The sequence below is a fragment of the Microcaecilia unicolor genome, chromosome 6 (assembly GCF_901765095.1).
Source record: "Microcaecilia unicolor chromosome 6, aMicUni1.1, whole genome shotgun sequence".
In the NCBI taxonomy this organism is placed as follows: Eukaryota; Metazoa; Chordata; class Amphibia; order Gymnophiona; family Siphonopidae; genus Microcaecilia; species Microcaecilia unicolor.
In genome coordinates this window covers 274,893,114-274,914,721 of record NC_044036.1, presented here as the reverse complement: position 1 = coordinate 274,914,721, position 21,608 = coordinate 274,893,114, and the positions used below count along the sequence as shown (strand labels likewise).

At 40.4% G+C, this 21,608-nt stretch overlaps 1 protein-coding gene across 3 annotated transcripts in view; it reads right to left on the bottom strand.

Annotated features, from left to right (window-relative positions):
* RALGPS1 (Ral GEF with PH domain and SH3 binding motif 1) overlaps positions 1 to 21,608 on the bottom strand; it is a 777,507-nt gene that overhangs the window by 603,073 nt on the left and 152,826 nt on the right. For all 3 annotated transcript variants that reach the window (XM_030207496.1, XM_030207498.1, XM_030207497.1), the window contains exons 3-4: positions 20,739 to 20,865; positions 739 to 846 (exon numbers count right to left, since the gene is read on the bottom strand). In XM_030207496.1, coding sequence (XP_030063356.1) covers positions 739 to 846; positions 20,739 to 20,795 — 165 coding nt within the window. In that variant the 5' untranslated portion in view covers positions 20,796 to 20,865. The remainder of the gene's footprint in view (positions 1 to 738; positions 847 to 20,738; positions 20,866 to 21,608) is intronic.

The window sequence follows — 21,608 nt, the reverse complement described above, 5'->3', positions numbered from 1 at the left end:
TCCAGATTGAGCGCATGCCATTTCTTGCGCTCCACTGAAATTTTTTTTTGTCTAGCGCGGCGCTAACCCGGCAATAATTGGGTTACTGCAGGAGCCCTTACCACCACCTCAAAGGGTGGCGGTAAGTGCTCCGTCCTGAATGGCCATACAATAAGAGATCTTATTTCATAGACATTTTTTTAAAAGCACCCTGGCGCATGGGAAAAAGGGCCCCCACCATGTCCACAGGGCCATTTACCTGCAGCTTAGTAAAAGCACCCCTTACTGTGTAAGTGTTTCCCATGCTGTCTAAAGAGCATCAACAGACTGGATGTCCTGGGTAATAGAGATAAGCTAGCCATGCCCCACAGAGCATTTTCCTATTTGGTGTTCTCCCTCTTTTCTAGCTCCTGGATTCTCATTCTTGGATCTGTTCAGCTTCATAATCCAAGTCAATTTGTGAAGTAATAATTTCCCTAATGAAGTGGGAGATCATTTTCTTACAGCTTGTAAGCATTACCTTGATGCAGTGCATTTTCAGTACAAAAATGTTCAGAGTTACACGTTCTTTAGATTGTAAGCTCCTTTGAGCAGGGACTGTCCTTTTTTGTTTATTTTGTACAGCGCTGCATAACCCTAGTAGCGCTCTAGAAATGTTAAGTAGTAGTAGTTACACATTCAATTTTTTCTTTTGTGTTTTACTTGTCTGATATAGGTTATTCTATCACCCAGCATATTATGGACAATTTTCTGACTTACAGCAAACTCCTCGGGAGTCACTTTCAATACGTCAAAAACAACGGCATCATAGCTTTTACTGGTATGGTCTCCACTCCGCCCATCCACAGAGTCAGAACTGCTGCTGCCCTACAGAGAAAGCCAGACAAACAGACGAAAGGGAAGAGAATTATTGTCTTCAAATGAGTCTTACAAGAAAAAAATAACAATTACAGAACACAATCTAGTACCACACAAAATCCACCAGACGTATAACAAACACAAAATCAATCTAGGAAATCACCTAACAAGCTGAGCTGTCTTTCCACAAAAATTCTGGCTCCAAACATTTAGTTAATTATGAAGCCAATACTTACAGTTTAAGGTTGAAACACAAAAGCTGAGTGCCTAAATTTAAGAATTTAAGTGAGGCTTGTAAGTTAGACATCTTCCTTCAGATGGCATTTCATCTAAATTTAGAAGCTATTCATTTGCCTAGATCTAGGAGGCAATTCCAGAAGGACTAGGTGCAATTTACACCGATTTAAAGGGGGCATATTTCATTTATTCTTTTATAACTGCCTTACCTATACCAGTTTCATTTAGCTTATTTTAACCAATTTCTATACTATATTTTTTATGTTCAAATCATTTTTATTGGAGAAAATTGTATATAAAAAAACAGTATCAAGGCAGCTTACAATCATAAAGCACATAAAATGAGCCAAACAGTAAATCAGATTACCCAAGGGAGTAAGCTAGGCAAAGTACAAAAGTAAACATCAAATTAGAAAAAAATAATAACATAAAAACAATACATTATTTACAAAACAAGAACTAAAATCTAATAAAACTCTAATACCACCAAAACATCACTATGATTATATTGTAAGCACCCTTCTATAAAGGGTAACAGATAACTTTCACTGATACCCAGATAGTGCCATTGAATATCCTTACTAATCACCTCAGCACTATCTGGATAATTGAAGGGTGGAGTTGTCAGTTAATCAGGAGATTACTATCTGGATAGCTAAATGGATAAAGTTAGGACAGAAAAACTGCCATTAAAGTGGTTTGGATATTGCTACTATCAGGACTATAATGAGTCTTGCTACTTCACCCGGATATTCAGATTTGCTCACTATCTGGATAGCAAACTGAATATAAAAGTTGCAGCCAGTGACCATAAGTTTTCAGCTCGTGAGAGTACAGACTTTATGAACCAATTTCACTGATGGACATTCTAGTAAGTTTTGCTGACTAGAGTGTAAAGGTTGATATCCAGTTAACAGTTTTTGACCATTGACTTGTCATAGCGTTATATGTGTTAACCTTTTTTAAAACAGTATTTTATCCAGTAAACACTTTATCGCTACATCCATAGCCAATGGTCTGAAACGTCTTCGTCACAGTGGGCCAAAGTCACTCAAGTTTCTGGCATATGTAAAAGTAGCAAAAGAAAAAGAAAAAAGCAGAGCTTACACATGTAAACACAACTTACATATATATGCAAAGCCTCAAGTGATGAAGCACTTTCTTCAACATGTGTGTTTGCAAAATAGTTTCTTCTCATGTATATTTTCACCAATCACATATATATTTTCTATAGTGCTATACAGAAGGGGCAATACTATAAGCGGTCTCTTATGAGTATATATTTGCATAATTATGCAAAGTCCTTTATTGAATTACCCCATAGGCCCTTGAGTGTAGGAGTGTTCAGTGGCGTAGTTTAGGTACAGCACAGGTGTAGTTACGAAGTATGTATATAGGTAAAAATATACACACTTAGCACATACTTCAGCTACTTACGTTTACATCAACTCCTGAGCACCATCATTTCATAAGTACATAAGTGTTACCATATTGGGACAGACCAAAGGTCCATCAAGCCAGCATCCTGTTTCCAACAGTGGCCAATCCAGGTCACAAGTACCTGGCAAGATCCCAAAAGAGTATAATACATTTTATGCTGCTTATGCTAGCGATAAGCAGTGGATTTTCAGCAAGTCATTTTAATAATGGCTTATGGATTTTTGTTTTAGAAAGCTATCCAAACCTTTTTTAAACCCCGCTGCTTGTACTACATTCTCTGGCAACAAATTCCAGAGTTTAATTACAAGATTATTGAAGAAATATTTTCTCTGATTCATTTTAAATTTATTACTTTGTAGCTTCATTATGTGCCCCCTAGTCCTAGTACTTTTGGAAGAGTAAACAAGCGATTCACGTTTACCCATTCCATTCCACTCATTATTTTATAGACCACTATCATATCTCCACTCAGCCGTCTCTTCTCCAAGCTGAAGAGCCCTAGCCACTTTAGCCTTTCCTCATAGGGAAGTCATCCCACCCCCTTTATCATTTTTGTCGCCCTTCTCTGTACCTTTTTTCTAATTCCACTATATCTTTTTTGAGATGTGGTGACCAGAATTGCACACAATATTCAAGGTGCGGTCACACTATGGAGCGATAAAAAAGCATTATAATGTCCTCATTTTTGTTTTCCATTCCTTTCCTAATAATAACTAACATTCTATTTGCTTTCTTAGCTGACGCATAGGGTTTCAACGTATCATCTACGATGACACCTACATCCCTTTCCTGGTTGGTGACTCCTAATGTGGAACCTTGCATTACTTAGCTATAGTTCGGGTTCCTCTTTCCCACATGCATCACTTTGCACTTGCTCACATTACATAGTAACATAGTAGATGACGGCAGAAAAAGACCTGCACGGTCCATCTAGTCTGCCCAATAAGATAAACTCATATGTGCTACTTCTTGTGTATACCTTACCTTGATTTGTATCTGCCATTTTCAGGACACAGACCGAAGAAGTCTTGCCCAGAACTAGCTCCATTTTCAGGACACAGACCTTAGAAGTCTTGCCCAGAACTAGCCCCACCACCCAAACACCAGCTCCACCTCCCAATTTCGGCTAAGCTTCTGAGGATTAAATGTCATCTGCCATTTGGATGACCAGTCTCCCAAGGTCCTCTTGTAAATTTTTTACAATCCTCTTGCGATTTAACAACTTCGAATAACTTTGTGTCATCTTCAAATTATTTACCTCACTAGTTACTCATCTCTAGATCATTTATAAATATGTTAAAAAGCAATGGTCCCAGCACAGAACTCTGGGGAACCCCACTATCTAACATTCTCCATTGAGAATACTGACCATTTAACCCTACTTTCTGTTTTCTATTTTTTAACCAGTTTTAATCCACAATAGAACACTACTTCCTATCCCATGACTCTCTAATTTCCTCTGGAATCTTTATGAGGTACTTTGTTAAATGCCTTTTGAAAATCCAGATACACAATATCGACCAGCTCACCTTTATTCACATGTTTGTTCACCCCTTCAAAGATAGGTAGTAGATTGGTGAGGCAAGATTTCCCTTCACTAAATCCATGTTGGCTTTGTCTCATTAATCCATGCTTTTGAATATGTTCTGTAATTTTGTTCTTTATAATAGTCTCTACCATTTTGCCTGGCACCGATGTCAGACTCACCGGTCTGTAATTTCCTGGATCACCTCTGGAACCTTTTTTAAAAAATCGGCGTTACATTGACCACCCTCCAATCTTCCAGTACCATGCTTGATTTTAAAGATAAATTATATATTACTAACAATAGCTCTACAAGTTCATTTTTCAATTCTATCAGTACTCTGGGATGAATACCATCTGGTCCAGGTGATTTGATGCTCTTCAATTTGTCAAATTGCATCATTTCATCTTCCAGGTTCATAGAGATTTCATTCAGTTTCTGTAATTCGTCAGCTTTGAATATTGTTTCTGGCATCGGTATCTCTCCCAAATCTTCCTTGGTGAAGACCGAAGCAAAGAATTCATTTAATCTCTCCACTATGGCTTTGTCTTCCCTCAGTTATCTAATGGTCCAACTGATTCTTATGCCTGTTTCTTGCTTTTAATATACCTAAAAAAAAAACTTTACCAACCCTCTTTGCCTTCCTTATCAGCGCTTTGTATTTGACTTGCCATTCCTTATGCTGTTTCTTATTATTTTCAGTCAGATCCTTCTTCCATTTTCTGAAGGATTTTCATTTAGCTCTAATAGCTTCCTTCACCTCACTTTTTAACCATGCTGGCTGTCATTTGGCCTTCCTTCCTCCTTTTTTAATACATGGTATATATTTGGCCTGGGCTTCCAAGATGGTATTTTTGAACAGCATCCACGCCTGATGTAAATTTTTGATCTTCACAGCTGCTCCTCTAAGTTTTTTTTTCACCATTTATCTCATTTTATCATAATCTCCTTTTTGAAAGTTAAATGCTTGTGAATTTACTCCAAAGCTGGAGTAAATATGGCTGCTTTGTGGGGTAATTTTATAAAGACACACAAGTGCCTACAAAATAGGGCTTAAAAATAGGTGCCTATTTGCCGTCCTAACCCAGGCTACTTTCCATATATATATAAATATTTGTGCCTGCGCTCTCTGGAATAATTTTATAAAAACACATGGGTGCCTATGCTACATTATAAAACAAGTGCAACAGACACACCTGTGTGTCTTTCCTGCCTAGTCACCCTGTTATAAAATTACCCTCAATAATATAGAAGGCCTATCTACACATTAATATAGAAATGAATCAACATTCAAAATGGTCCATTATTATGCATTACTCATTATCAGCATTGAAGTAAAAAAAAACATGCACATAACTATTTTGGGTGTAGAGTAATGCAAATTTATTTTTATGAGACCTACAGAAATGATTTTGTTTTTGTATGAAGACACGATCTATTCTTTGCCTGCTGGTAACTTGTTTGTTTTCCAATCCTCTTTCTGCTCATTTCTGAGTGTTGAGTGATTATGGCGTCAGCAACGTGAACTGTTCTTGATGCAACACTACAGAGGTCTGTCACTGCCTTCAGTAGACCACCAGACCTGCTCTTCTCTGGTGGTTTCCCAACTAGGTACTAGTCTGGACTGGTCCTGATTAACAGCTAAGTTAGTCAAGGACTGTTCTTTCAATGACTGGTGTAGATTATTTCAGAGGGAGCATATAATGAGGGGGAAGGGATCCCCAGGTAGCTGTGAGCTATGGGTGATGGTGGTAAATCCCACCCCTGGTTTCCAATTGTGCTGGAAGTCCAAATGTTGATTAACAATATACCGCATTTTACAAAACTAACTTGTTATTTTAGCTTGCTTCAGATTGTAAAACAGATTCATGGCAATTCACTGCATCAAGCTTTGCAACAACCCACACAACTACCAAAATTAGTAAGGCCGATGCTCAAACATCTAAACATCTATGTCCTCGTTGGATGGGACTCTGAGTTAGCAATAAATGTACTAGATGAGCATCTTTGTGTATATACTTAAAACAGATCATAGGATAATTTCTGGATTTTGTTAAAATTATGTTAACAGAATGATTGCTCTATAAATGGACAACATGCATTTCTTCTTGAGATGCTTCTACTCAAAACTCTCTCTATTATGCATAGCTTAGAAAAGATTAAAACATACATGTATCTCTTATATTAAGAAAATCATCATTTAAAACTTTTTCCTAATAATGTAAGAAAGAAAAATCCAACATGGTATATAATGGTTCTTTTATATACTGCAATTCTCAGATTTACAACAGTATAATGTGCAATCTTTTTTTCTTGGTTTTTTTTTTTTTAACTCAACCCAATCCTAATCCTGTCTGACATAGCTGAAAAAATAGGGTTTTCTTTTCTCATCTCAAAGTAGCTAGGAAAACCCACACTTTGCCTGTATGCTCACTGTCCCCTTGTGAATAGTTCCTGTCTTTCCCAAGTACTCTAACATTAATAGATATCTTTATTCCTCCAACACCACAAATAAGATTCAGTGGTTTCTTAAAAACTCTCACCATCGTAGAAAGATCAGCCTGTGCCAGACCTTAGGAAATATGCTTTTTATTGAATTCCACTCATCTCAGCAATTCCAAGATGATCTGGAAAAACTGTAATTTTACTGGAACTTACAAGAAAGTTGGTAAGCATAGCATGCTGGTCAACAGGAGAAGTTCTGAGGTCGAAATGTGGTTAATAATGTAAATCAGTGCATATAGCCAGCCATGCACCATTAATTATAATGTTCATTGTTGTGTAAAATGAAGTCAATATGTTCTTACTTAAAAATAAATAAAGTTAAGGCTTCCAGTTGTAGTAGCCAAGACTATTAGTGGTAACCCCTGAACGAAATTATTATTGACAAAATAAGAATTACTACAATGAACAAAAGATGTTTGAGGGGCTAGCCTGTGCCTCAGTTGCAGTGCCGCATGCTGTCATGCCAAGAACCATGATTCAATTCCTGGCCCAGGACTTCCATTTCTCTGGCTGGCTAGGGAAGCCATGGAGCCAGAATTCACATACCCTGTGTGAAAGGAGTGCCCGCTATCACTCAACACTCTAAGCAATAAACAATGACTCTGCTTCAAGGAAGCTGGGGAAAGTAGGTCTTACCTGATAATTTCCTTTCCAATAGACCTTCTCACTATTCCAGAACCTGTGGAATAATTGTGTCCATCAACCAGCAGGTGGAAATAAAGAACTGAAAGCTGAGATATATTTCTCTTGTCATCCAGTCCAGCTCCTCAGTATTTACGTAGACAAGCAATAAGGACAAACACAACAACCTTAAACAACTCAGTAACCTAACACTAAGCATATGAGCAAACATGTGTAGTCATCTCTCATCTCTGGACAACTTGTAGAGAACAAGAGATGCTCAGGAAACACCATGCAAGGTGGCAGTTGGTATATGATCCATTACTTCACACCAACTAAACATCTCAGAAACCTTGGGTGAGCCTCTGGAATAGTGGGAAGGCCTAATGAAAAGAGATTTTTCAGGCAAGACCTAATTTCTCCTTCCATTATGAAGCTTACCACTATGCCAGAACCTATGGGATGTTCAAAAGCAATCCCTAGAGTGGGTGGAATCCTGGTGCCACTGTTCTGAAGACCGAGGCCCCATAACTGTCTTCTGATCGCATCGCAATATCCACCCTCTATGCAGCATCAACCGCATCACCGTCTTGCAAATATACGCCAGAGATCAATACAGTAGCATCCGCCCAGGATGTTGTGCACATCTTGTAGAATGAGCCCGCAAGGCCTGAGAAGCCTACTATCCTGCAAGCATGTAAGGTGATGTGATAGGCTCCTTCAACCATCTGGCAACTGTGGGCTTGGAAGACATGAGGCCAAGCCTCTGTTTACCATAAAGCACAAACAGTCTGTCCGATTTGCAAAACTCATTCGTGATGCTCCAGATATCTAATGAGGACTATATGGACATCGTGATGCTTCAAGAAAGAATACTGTGCCTCTTCATCCCCCTGTGAAAGGACAGAAGCTCCACAAATTGGTTGAGATGAAATGCTGATACAACTTTTGGAAGAAAGGAAGGAACCATGTGTAGGGAGACCCTTGCCTCCAAAAAGCAATGAAAGGGATCCTGACAAGAGAGAGCCTGAAGTTCTGAAACCCTATGTGCCAAAGCAACAGCCACAAAGACCGCTGTCTTCAGCATAAGATCTTTCAAGGAAGCCTTCCAGAGTGGCTCTAGGAGGCTTCTAACGAGCACAAAGGACTAAATTAAGGTTCCACTCTGGACACGGCATACAAAAGGGAAGCCACAAGTGGCCCACTCACTGCAAGAATAGAACGATATCAGGGTGAGCCTCAAGAGACGTCTTCTATGTCAGCCCCAGAAATATGCCATAGCCGCAACCTGAACTTTTAGAGAACCCAACACCATCCCAATCTGAAGGCCAGCCTGAAGAAAAACCAGAAGGTGCACAATCTGAGCACAGAAGTGAAGTCTACTCTCAGAACACTATCCCACGAACATCTTCCACACACTCATATACACCATGAATGTAGAATATTTCCAAGCCTGAAGCAAGGTAGCAATGAACTAATCAGAATAGCCATTTTGTGCTGAGTTCTTCCAATGGCCAAGCTTTAAGACTAAAGGGGCAAAGATCCTCCATGAACACTGGACCTTGCTTCAGTAGGCTATGTACCTGCAGAAGACAGAGGACCCCCTCTTCAGCCGTCGCATCAGGTCCGCATACAATGGCCTCTGCAGCCAATGAGGGGCTATGAGAATTATTCAACCCCAGTGCAATGTAATCCTATTCAACCCATGAGCCAAGGAGGGAAGACATACCAACGTAAACTAATACTCTGTAATGGATATTATGTGCACAACTGCCATTAAAGAACACGCACACTACCTGTTTTATTTTAGGGCCTAACTTTGGCACTCAGTTATACAATTGCCTTCTTAGTGCATAGCACACTAATGTACACAGTAACATAATAAATGTCAGCAGATGACCTGCATGATCCATCCAGTCTACCCAGCAAGGTGACCAGAGTGGAATCAACATGCTTATACAAAAGGCTATTTCTATCTATGGATGCGGAAAGATCCAGGGAATGGGACTAGTGGGAAGAAAAATCTTGTTTTCATGTATCCTCTGCCAGTTCAAGTAAAAGTGATAACAGCTGATAAAAGGGTCAGATGATGTGGTGCAGAATGATAGTAGGCGACGATGCGGGGGGGGGGGGGCAGGACAAGTGAGAGGCAAGAGAGGACAGGGATACAAACCAATGACTTGCTCTCAAGTGAGACAAGATAAACAGTGGTGAATTTAACCACCCGTAGACACTTATTTTTAATAAAAGAAAAACATCTCAAAAGCAGCACAAAGCGGCAAATGGATGGTTTTCTCACCAAAATGTCTAAATCGTGATTTGCAAAAAAAAGCAGAATTGAGACTTTTTTCAATGAGGTCTCCCAAATAGCTGTCACGATTGTGGTCGTGACCCCTCTCAGGCTCACCTTATTTCTGGTGGTCGGCTTCTGAGATGGCTTCTGTCTGTTCTTTCTGAGTTAGTTCTGTCTCTGTGTGCTGGCTGCTTCCAGCATGGCTCTGATTACTCCACTATACTGCACCTGTGTGTGTTAAGCATCTCTATGCTTCAGTATGCTTTCTGCCTGTGTTTTGGTTTGTGTTCCTCTTGCCCTCTGGCGGCCACAGATCTGGTGGCTGCATTGGATTGTCTGTATGCTGTTTCCTGTTCCAGACTTCAGCCCAGTCCAGTCCGGATCTTCCGGCCTGCCAGACCTGCTTGTCTTGTTTGAGCCTGCACAGCACCCGTAGCTGCCTGGTGATTGCTGCATCTGAATCTCAGCTGCTGCTGGGCTTATTAGCCATTTGGAAACTCTCTGCTTTGCCTTTGCATCGCCTAAGGCCCTGGTATGTTGGGGTGCTTGTGCACTTCTGCCTAGTCCAGTTTACAGTCTGTAATTCTTGCCTGATTCTAGTTTAGTCTTTGTGTAGCTTCTTGTACTGTATTGCTTGTTTCCCAGTCTTGTTTCTTGTTGTATGTCTTTGTCTAGTTCTTGGTTGGCTGTGTTTCTTGTTCAGTGGCTGCCTGGCAGCTTTCAATTCTGTCGCCTATCAGTGTTTGTTCCCTGTTTCAGTGGCTGCTTGCAGCTTTCAGTTCTGTCTCTTGTCTATCTGTGGTTGTTCCCTGTTTCAGTGGCTGCTTGCAGCTTTCAGTTCTGTCTCTTGTCTGTCTGAGAGTCCTAGTCTAGTATTCTGCCTAGCCTCCCGGTGTATTCTAGTCCCTGTGTGCATCCTGCTGGTATCCTGTTCCGGCCCTGTCCGGCAAGTCCTGCCGGCCACCTGCACCCAGGGGCTCAACTCCTGGGGAAGGGTGGCCAGGTGCAGGTGAAGTCTAGCCGTCCCTGTCAGAGTTCTGTCTTATCCCTGTATGGGGTGGTTTTGCCTGCCACTGCCGCTTCTCGGCAGTGGCCCAAGGGCTCACGATCCTAGTTCCTGCTTTGGAAAACGTGACAATAGCAAGGGGGCATGTTGGACATGTGTTTTGAGTAGGACTAGTGTGGCACTTGGGCGGGCATATAATCTGGATGTTTTTATCAATAATGGAACAGAAAAAAAGTCTAAGGCAAAAAAAGAAGTAAGTTTTTATCTAGACCTGTTTCAATCACGTCTAAGTCAGAAAAAGATGCCCTGACCAGCTGACCAGTAAAGGGATTCAGGCTTGACCTCTTAATATCCAGTGGTCACTGACCCCTCCCATCCCCCAAAGGTGTGACAGTGACAGTAGATACCAGGCTCTATGACAGCTCCAGATATTATGGCCATTCATAACAAAACAGCAACCAAGTGAATGGCACAGACTAGTGGTCAGTGCAGTAGACTGTGAACAATGGGATCCAGGTTCAATTCCCACTTTAACTCCTTCATTTCAGTACAAATATGTAAGCCCTCCTGGAACATAGAAATACATCTTGCACCTAAATATATAAGTGACCTGCAAGCGTGGGCGCTATTGTAGTGGTGGACCTTTAGGTACAGTAGGTTTTCACTGTTCTTGGAAGACTCACCATACAATATGGAGGGGTTTCAGTGGGATTTGTACCTGGGTCCCTTTGTATGATGTCCACTGCACTGACCACTAGGCAGTCCCTCTGCAGTAATGGGATGTCAATGTGGACAGTTTACTAGGAATGCTGCCAAATAGATGTTCCTATGGTTTGTTTTTCTACATTTTTCCCTGGGACTTATTATTTTGAAAATGGTACTTAAAGATGGGGGTGTTGAGCATGAAAATGCCTAGCTCAATGCTATAATCAAACCAGAAATTTAGACTTTTTTCTGGTTCAGTTATGGCTGTGAGCTATACATTTCTTAGAGACATTTTTGACAAAATATCGAAAATGCCCCTCAGTCTCACTACAGCAGAATTATCTTTGCATTCTAAAGGTTTATCTTACATATTTAGTAATTTTCACTGTTTCAATTTCATCTAAATTTGGAAAGATTTATGAGCAAAGTCCGGCTTCAAAGATATTTTGATAAGATAGATGCACTAAAATTGGATTGCTCTGTGGTACTGGAACGTTCCACACGGGTCCAATATTATAGATTGTTAAAGTTTCTATTTTGAAAGACGTGGAAAAGTTAGAAACGACTTTGTTTTGGATTAACAACAATTTGACCAGAGGAAAGGATGGCTCTTAAGGACTTTAGTTCTGATGATTCTACAGTGATATTGTACAGCTGACAAAGGAGGAGCTGTTGTCCTTTCGGACAAAGCACTGTATATGGAAGAGGCATATCTTCAGTTATCTGATATTCACACTTATGTGGAACCACGTCACCCATCTGATGGGATAGCACAACAAATTAATTCTCTGAGGGCTCCTTTTACCAAACTGAGGCAAAAAGGGCTTCAGCGCATGTTTTTGATGCGCACGGAGGCCCCCTTTTACCGTAGCAGGTAAAAGGTACATTGCTCTTTTTTTTCAGGAAATGGCCATGCGAGAAGTGAAGCACTTGCCAAAAAGCCATTTCTGGGGGAGCCCTTACCGCCACCAACTGAGGTGGTGGTAAGGGCTCCCACGCTAACCGGGCAGCATGCGGCACTGTCCAATTACCGCCAGCTACACACTGGGGGTGAGAAATACTGCTGGGCTGCTGCGATAACCCGACAATAAAGTGCAGATATTTTATTTACTGCCTAAAATCACAAGAATGTAATACATCTACCCGGTCATCACATAGTATCATCCAGGGATTCATTCTTGGAAAGACAATGCAAGCATATTGACAAGGTCTACAATTGAGTTTGTCAATAGAAAGGCATTATAATGTCCTCATTGTTGTTTTCCATTCCTTTCCTAATAATACCTAACATTCTATTTGCTTTCTTAGCCACAGCAGCACACTGAGCAGAAGGTTTCAATGTATCATCAACGACTACACCTAGATCCCTTTCTTGGTCTGTGACTCCTAATGTGGAACCTTGCATGATGTAGCTATAATTCGGGTTCCTCTTTCCCACCTGCATCACTTTGCACTTGTTCACATTAAACGTCATCTGCCATTTAGACGCCCAGTCTCCCAGTCTCGTGAGGTCCTCTTGTAATTTTTCACAATCCTCCCTTGATTTAACGACTTTGAATAACTTTGTGTCATCAGCAAATGTAATTACCTCACTACTTACTCCCATCTCTAGGACATTTATAAATATGTTAAAAAGCAGAGGTCCCAGCACAGACCCCTGGGAAACCCCACTAACTACCCCTCTCCATTGAGAATGCTGATCATTTAACCCTACTGTCTGTTTTCTATCTTTTAACCAATTTTTAATCCACAATAGAACACTACCTCCTATCCCAGGGGTAGGCAACTCCGGTCCTCAAGAGCCGCAGGCAGGTCAGGTTTTCAGGATATCCACAATGAATATGCAGGAGATAGATTTGCAAGCACTGCCTCCATGGTATGCAAATCTATCTCCTGCATATTCATTGTGGATATCCTGAAAACCTGACCTGCCTGTGGCTCTTGAGGACCGGAGTTGCCTACCCCTGTCCTATCCCATGACTCTCCAATTTCCTCTGGAGTTTTTTATGAGGTACTTTGTCAAACGCCTTCTGAAATTCCAGATACACAATATCAACCGGCTCACCTTTATCCACGTGTTTGTTCACCCCTTCAAAGAAATGTAGTAGATTGGTGAGGCAAGATTTCCCTTCACTAAATCCATGTTGGCTTTGTCTCATTAATCCATGCTTTTCAATATGTTCTGTAATTTTGTTCTTTATAATAGTCTCTACCATTTTGCCCAGCACAGATGTCAAACTCACCGGTCTATAATTTCCCAGATCTCCTCTGGAACCTTTTTTTAAAAAGTTTGGGCCATGTGGTGCTGGAAGTTTAGGTTGGTCTCATGAGACTTGAAACTGCAAGACCAATCAGAACTTCCAGCACCATATGGCTCAAGCTTACAGAGAGCTGAGTTATGGTGGGAAAGCAGAAATCCTGCTGTAAGCATCACAAGAATTGCCAAGCTTCCGAGGGCCAGAAAAAAGCACTTGGTGGGCTGGATTCTGGCCCTCAGTCCGTAGCTTGGACAAGCCTGTTATAGATAATAGAAATACCTAATTTTGCTGATTTTCTTTGCTTTTGGTGTCCTTGGGCATGTGCTTCCTATATACAAGTATCCCACAGTTTGAAGCTATATAGGTATCAGAGATATTCTGGATCAACAACCTCATCCTCAATTAGTGCCTGATGAATTTTTGGTTAAATTAAATGAGATTTCTATGGGCAGAATTATTTCTTGTTCAGCAGTAAATTTTATCAACAGATATTTAGGGTTGCAATGGCTGCTGTTTTTGCTCCTATGGTGGCCAATTTGTGTATGGCTGCCTTTGAAGAAAAGTGGATCTATCAATCTCAGTTTTTTTTGTGCGCATAAAGTGCTGGTGGCATTTTATATATTTTTTTTTATGGTACAGGCCATCTGCAGTTTTAGAACAATTTGTGCAATAATTAAATGCATGCAATCCTACCATTAAATCTGAGGCAAAATATCACATAGCTAGGATTACATTTTTGGATGTTCAAGTTCATTTCAGCATGGGATATATTAGCATTTTTTTCGTACCATTTTTTCAAAGCCTATGGATAGAAACTTGTAAGTTGCATTTTAAGAGAATGCATCCATATCATCTTTGCACTATCATTCTCTTCTCACCGAATATATGGCAGAGATAAAGAATATAAATTGAATGCCTGAAGAACAAGGGAGGATCCCCTACAGAGATACAGTCCAACGAAGTAGGGAAGGGATGTAGGTTAATCAAAAACAAGTAGGACTCCAGAAGTAAGTAGATAATGCCCGCGCATTTAGCAGTGATACCTTGGCGTTTTTTCTACTGATAAGGATTAACTGTTGTATCAGTAGGTTTTGTATTATATCCTTTCTGTGGAAAGATTATGAGACAGTATACTACAGACACTTAAGACTCCTGAAGCAGGCATTCTGTTGCCAAAACATGGGACCGTGTCCAGTCCATCCTACTTGTTCTCTGGCAATAAAGACCTTTTATCTACCTACCTCTGGAGTCCTACTTGTTTTTGGTTGATCTACATCCCTTCTCTACTTCATTGGACTGAACATAAATTGAAAGCAGAAGGTTTAAGGCATTCTAACCTTTAGTAAAATGATCCCTTTGAGAGCAATTTTATAAAGGAACCTACCTGGAATCTATTCTATAAAGGAAAGTAGATGCATCTTTCCTTTATAGAATATCAGTGTACCAGCGCAAATATGCGCATATAAATTTAGGCAGAACCACTTGTATAGCCATAGAGCTGGTATAAATGCTTGCAGCTAGATTGCTAAACACATGTAAATTATAGTAGTATATAATTTACACATGTAACTGTGCACCCTGTCCACACTCCATCAGGACTCATCCCTTTGTACAGTCACCTTCAAACTAAACACTTTACTATATTTGATACCACACCTTACCAAATAAGCCCAAGGCGAGTTAAAATTAAAATAGCATAAAAAATTTGTTCTCTCCCACTTAACCCCAGCATAAACTGTTTACACACCCTAAAATGCAGTCACAACACATTCTGGCCGATATTCAGCACTATTTAAATGACCAGAAATGGCACCTGGTTAAATAGCACTTAGCCAGCTAACTGCTAATATTTAGATAGAGATAGCTGGTTATCTCCACTGAATCTGTGGTTAGCATACAGTGACTAACCAGCTATATCGCTCGATTTAGCCAGTTATCCACAAATATTCAAGCGCTGGCCAGCTAAGTTTAGCAGCCAAATCGGACTGCCTAAATAGCAGTCCTATCTTTGTCCACTATAAATTTAATTGGCCAGCGCTGAATATTCACATAGGGGTCCTTTTTTTATTTATTGCATTTGTATCCCACATTTTCCCACCTCTTTGCAGGCTCAATGTGGCTTACAATATTCATGAATAGTGGTCATATATTAGAATATATAAAATTAGTGTTACAGAGGGATCTTGGGAATGTGAAAAAGATAAAGCACGATAATAGTGAACAAGCAGATATTTTGAGATAGTTCTGAACATATGTGGAGGAGTTATGTATATTCACATTGGTAGATCTTTGTGTTATGCCTTGTTGAAGAGATGGGTCTTCAATAGTTTGCGGAAGTTTATTAGTTCGTAAGTCATTTTTAAGTTACGCGGCAATGCGTTCCATATCTGTGTACTCAAGTAGGTGAAGTTTGACGCGTGCGTTAGTTTGTATTTCAGACCTTTGCAGTTAGGAAAGTGCAGATTAAGGAATGAGAGTGATGATCTTTTCGCATTCCTGGGTGGTAAGTCTATCAGGTCTGACATGTTTGCTGGTGCATCTCCATGAATGATTTTGTGAACTAGGGAGCATATTTTGAACGTGATTCGTTCTTTGAGTGGGAGCCAGTGTAGTTTTTCTCGTAAGGGTTTAGCACTTACCGAATATGAGTCTAGCAGCACTGTTCTGGGCTGTCTGACGTTTTTTGATTATTTGCTCTTTACAGCCGGCATAGAGTGCATTGCAGTAGTCTAGATGACTGAGCACCATTGATTGTACCAGGTTTCTGAAGACAGTCCTTGGGAAGAAAGGTCTAACTCTTTTTAATTTCCACATGGATTGGAACATCTTCTTGGTTCCATCTGCGTATATGTATGGGTTGATGTTTTGGTTTGATAATAGTTTGGCCAAGGTTATCATTAAGTTGAATAGTGTTGGTGAGAGGGGGGATTCCTGTGGGATTCCGCATTCTGGTATCCATGCGGCTGAAGTAGTCGAGTTAAATGTCTCTTGGTATGATCGTGTGGTTAGGAATCCCTTAAACCAATTGAGGACGTTTCCACCAATTCCGAAGTACTCAAGGATATGTAGTAGTATTCCGTGATCGACCATATCAAAAGCACTTGACATGTCAAATTGTAGAAGTAGTACATTTTTTCCTGATGCAATTATTTGTTTGAATTTGGTCATGAGAGTGACTAGTACTGTTTCAGTACTATGGTTAGACCGAAATCCTGACTGGGAATCGTGGAGTATTGAGAATTTATATAAATAGTTTGTGAGTTGTTTGGTCACTAGTCCTTCCATTAATTTGGTTATTAAGGGAATAGATGCTACTGGTCTGTAGTTGGTTATTTCACTTGCGCTTTTCTTTGTGTCTTTGGGTATGGGGGTGAGTAGAATGTTTCCTTTCTCCTTTGGGAAGAGTCCATTTTGTAACATATAATTCAGGTGATTCGTTATGTCTGTTATAAATTGTTGAGGAGCGGATGACATGAGATTGTTTGGACAAATGTCCAGTTTGCAATGGGATTTGGCAAATTTTTTGAGTGTTTGGGAGATGATATCCTCTGATAATGTCTCGAATTGGGTCCAGATTCTGTCTGCTGGGTAACTGCCAGGGTCTGGGTCAAGACATTCAAGGAGTTCAGCATAGTCGATAGTGCTGGCAGGTATTTTGAGTCGCAATTGTACAATTTTCTCGTTGAAGTATTTTGCGAGATTATCTGCTCCTGGTGTGTCTTTGTTATTGGTTGTGACTGGAGTAGTGTCTATTAGTGTATTCACGAGTTGGAAAAGTTTATGTGTGTCCTTGTAGTTTGGTCCAATTACAGTTTTGTAATATAATCTTTTAGTTTGTCTTATGGTGTATTTATATTTTCTTTGGAGTTGTTTCCAGGCGTTAAGTGTGGGGTCGTCTTTCTTTTTATTCCATGCGCGTTCCAGTCTTCTAACTTGTGTTTTTAGTTTTTTCAGCTCTTCGTTGAACCATGGTATTGAATTCTTTCTGTGTGAGGTTCTGGTTTGGATTGGAGCAATCTGTCATCCCATTCTAAGAGGAATTGGATTGAATCTGTTTTTGTTATCCATTCATCGTAGTAGATCTGTTGCCAGAATGTTAGTGGGTCTATTTTTCCTCTCGTGGTATAGGTTTTTTGATTTTATTTGGTGAATCTTTTGTTCGCCATTGGAGGGAGATGTTTGCTTTATAGTGGTTGGACCATGGTGCAGGTATCCATTTTGTGTCTGTAAGTGTAATGTTTGAGTTGGGATTGGATTTGTGTGTGACAATGTCTAGTGTGTGTCCTTTGATGTGATTTGGCTGCGTGTTTGTTCTATGAAGATCCCATAGTTGTAGGAATTCTTCGCATTCTTGGGTACTTGTTGAGTTGTGATCTTCAAGGTGCAGGTTAATATCTCCTATTATGATAAGATTTGAGTTGTGGACACAAGCTGCAGTAAAAAGGGCCCTGCGCTAGTGGTGGGGAATGTTTTTTGCCATGTGCTGCAGCTGTTTTTATCGCAGTGAGTAAAAAAGGCAGAAAATAGCCATGGTCATGCGGTAAGATTGGTCTTACCGCGCAGCTATGCGAGGGGGAGCACTTACTGCCACCCGTTGAGGTGGTGGTAAGGGCTCCAGTACTAAACCCGTGGTAACCAGGTAGTGCACAGCGCTGCCTAATTACTACCATGCTAAAAAATACAGCCCTATTTTCCACAAAATGGGAAAAGGTGCGCACTCGGGCTGGAACTACTGCCGGCGCCAACGTTGGGTATGCGGTAGCTCCAGATTAGCACGTGGTAAGGGTTCCTTAGCCGGTTACGTTTAAGATGCCCAAAAAAACCCATATATTTAATGCTGGTCTCCAGAAACAGCCCGGCATTGAATATCCAGGGTCAGTGCCTATCACAGCAAATATGCGGGTTGCCTCCCGCAAACTGAATATGAGGCCCATTGTACTTAGGTGCCATCTTACACAATAGCACATAGCTGAAATTAAGGCATTTATGTGCACACATATACCATATATACTTGAATATAAACCTATCCCACAATGCTGCGATATCCAAAGGATTTAACCAGACAAGCTCCTGTCTGATAAAACCCCATTGTGAAAACCAGCCACAAAAAATCAGCAGCACTTAATCGATCAGTGCTAAACAGCCATCTCTAACTGACTAGGTTAGGGACGGGGACAGATTTAAGACAGAGCAGCAACTTAGCCAGTTATCAGTAATTTTCAGTCTGCTAACTGGCTAAGTAAGCATAAGTTAGGACAGCAAAACAAGTGCCCTAACTTTATGTGGTGAGTTAACTGTCACCAGTCTGAATATCAGGCAGTGCATGATTAACTTCCAGGTTAGCACAGACACCCAGATATATACCCTAGCATTGAATATGCAGAGTTGGGTCAGACATTTACCACCATGGCCTGAATATTGACCCCTGTGTATTTTGTTGTTTCATCTTCAAAAGATATATCTAAAATATTTATCATTCCGTATCCTATACATCAACTATTTATTGTAGTTGGAAGCTATGTGTATAGAAAACTGACATCTTAAATACATAAGAGCGTGTTTTCTGCCCCTAAACTGTCAAGACTGTGAATTCCTGTTTTGTTGCATCACTGTTTCAGGGGTGATAATTCTGCTCTTACTTTTGGTAGTTAAAACTACTCCATGGATGTATAAATGCACAAGACGCCTCTTATAAAATTGCCCTGTACATGACTTGGTTTAGGCGTGTTCTGGGATGGAGCTTGGGCAAAGCGCAGGCAGAGTCACAATTTACACATTTATAAAAGAAGTGTGATCACACATATACGTGTATTCATTTACACCTGCTCTCAAACAAATTAATTCATTTCTTCAGGATTTGTTCAGGATTTGTGCTAGTATTTTATAAGGACACATAGACCCCTATGTGTTTTTGTAAACTAGGCTACCAATAGATGCCTTCTTGCCCTTCACACATTAAGAGAGAAATTCTATAAATGGCACCCACAATTAGGCGCCAGGAAGATCCGTGTTAACTAGTATTCAGCAGAGGCCTTTACAAATACTAATTTAGCACAGAGAAAGTAGTAAATGCAGTTAGCTTAGCAGGGTTTAAAAAAGGTTTGGATGACTTCCTAAAGGAAAAGTCCATAGACCATTATTAAAATAGACTTGGGGAAAATCTACTGCTTATTTCTAGGATAAGTAGCATAAAACGTATTGTACTTTTTTGGGATCTTGCCAGGTACATTGACCTGGATTGGCCACTGTTAGAAACAGGATGTTGGGCTTGATGAACCTTCGTTCTGTCCCAGAATGGGAAATACTTATGTACTTATGATCTTGTGCCTAACTTTGGGTGTCGCACTTCCGCCTGCTGGAACACAACCTATGGCAGCAGGCCAGGTGTGTAAATAGCCCTATTCTATTACATCAATCTCAATCTCTGGGAACACCCTGTCATGGCCATGCCCCCTATTGAGTTGTGCACTATAAAATTTAGGCGTGTATTTTATAGAATAATGCGCAGGGCAGACCGTGGGAACACCCAAATGAATGCTAATTGACATCATTGATTGTTAACGGCTCATTAAGGGTCCTTTTACTAAGCCATGCTAAAAAGTGGCCGGCGCTGCTGTCAGAGCAGGGTTTTCCCATGCCCTGCAGCCACTTTTAGTGCAGCAGTAAAACGGTTGCTTTCGTGGGATTTTTTGTAATGACCACGTGCTAATTTTCCCATTAGAACGTAGCCAATACCACTGGGAGCCCTTACCACCACCTATATAGGAGGCGGTAAGGGCTCCTGCGCTGCTCCCGTGCTAGTCGGGTAGCACAGGTAATATACCCAATTAGTGCAGACACACCTACTCTCCACCCCCCAGAGAAGGGGAAAATATTTTGCAGCGCAGAATTAGTGCACTCTAAACAGAACACTACTGAGGAATGCTTCAGCGTGTCCCGCATTAGTGCTCTTTTAGCACATAGTACGCCTGCTGGACCTTAGTAAAAGGGTGCCTTAGTAATTAATCTGCCCACAGATCTGGGATCCATTCCTAAATTTGGGCAACCTATATAGATTCCTGGGGTAAGTGACTTTTTTCTAAAATTATCCTCTAAGTTCACAGGTTAAACCTTTGGAAAATCCCCAGTATTACTGAAAGTTATTTTTTTTTTAAATCTCTTCTTTCTTATATTCAATATAAGAAAAATTCAATAAAAATAAAAAATAACCGACAGTTATAAAAGCATCAAAAAAGGCCAAAAGCACTGCTGTACTGAAAGTAACTCTGTAGCACAGCTATAGACAGACAATGGCTCTGTATGGTACATTACCTCTGGTGTGGCAGAGGTGACCGTCACACTGGCCGTGAGGCCATTCCTTCTATACATGCTCTCTCCTGGGATACAGGGTGATTATTTCATCCCCAGCTGGTTACGTACCACGATGAATGGAGAATTCCTGTAATGCAAAATCACTTTTTAATTGCTTTTAGTCATTTGACTATAGGTATTAAGCAGCTCTTTCACTAAAGCTTAACCTGCACTAAATGCTAGAAAGTCCTGGGCTTCTTAGCATTTTGGGGGGGGGGGGGTTCTATATATGATGCCTAAAAAATCCATGTGGAAAACATTTCCACCTAAGCATATTCTATAAGCGATGCCTAGATTTAGGCGCGGTATATAGAATATGCTTAGTTGATATCCCAGCACCTAAAACTACGTGTGGCAATTTACACCAACAAAAACATGGTGTACATCCCGGCATGTAGATTTCGGTGCAAAGAGCCATAATCTATAACTACGTGTGTAAATTTCGGAATGCCCACAAAACGCCCATGCCCCTTTTTCTCTGCGCACATTAGAAGTTAGGCGCAGTACGTTACTGAATATGCTTAGCGAGTTGTGTGCATAAATTCTAATTATTGTCAATTAGTGCTCATTATTGCTTGTTAAGTGCTGTTATCAATGCTAATTAGCTTGTTAAACCAATTAAGTTACAAGCATTGTTATAGAATCCGTTGGATTTCAGCGCAGATCTCTAGGCGCGCTATATAGTGCACAATAACTCCATTAGGGTGTGCCAAGCTTTAGTAAAAGAGCCCCTAAGTGATCAGTCCAAAGGACAACAAGGATATAACAAGTTTATTAAAAGACACAAAAAACTTAAAATGAGAAAAATATTAAACTAGCAAAAATTGAACA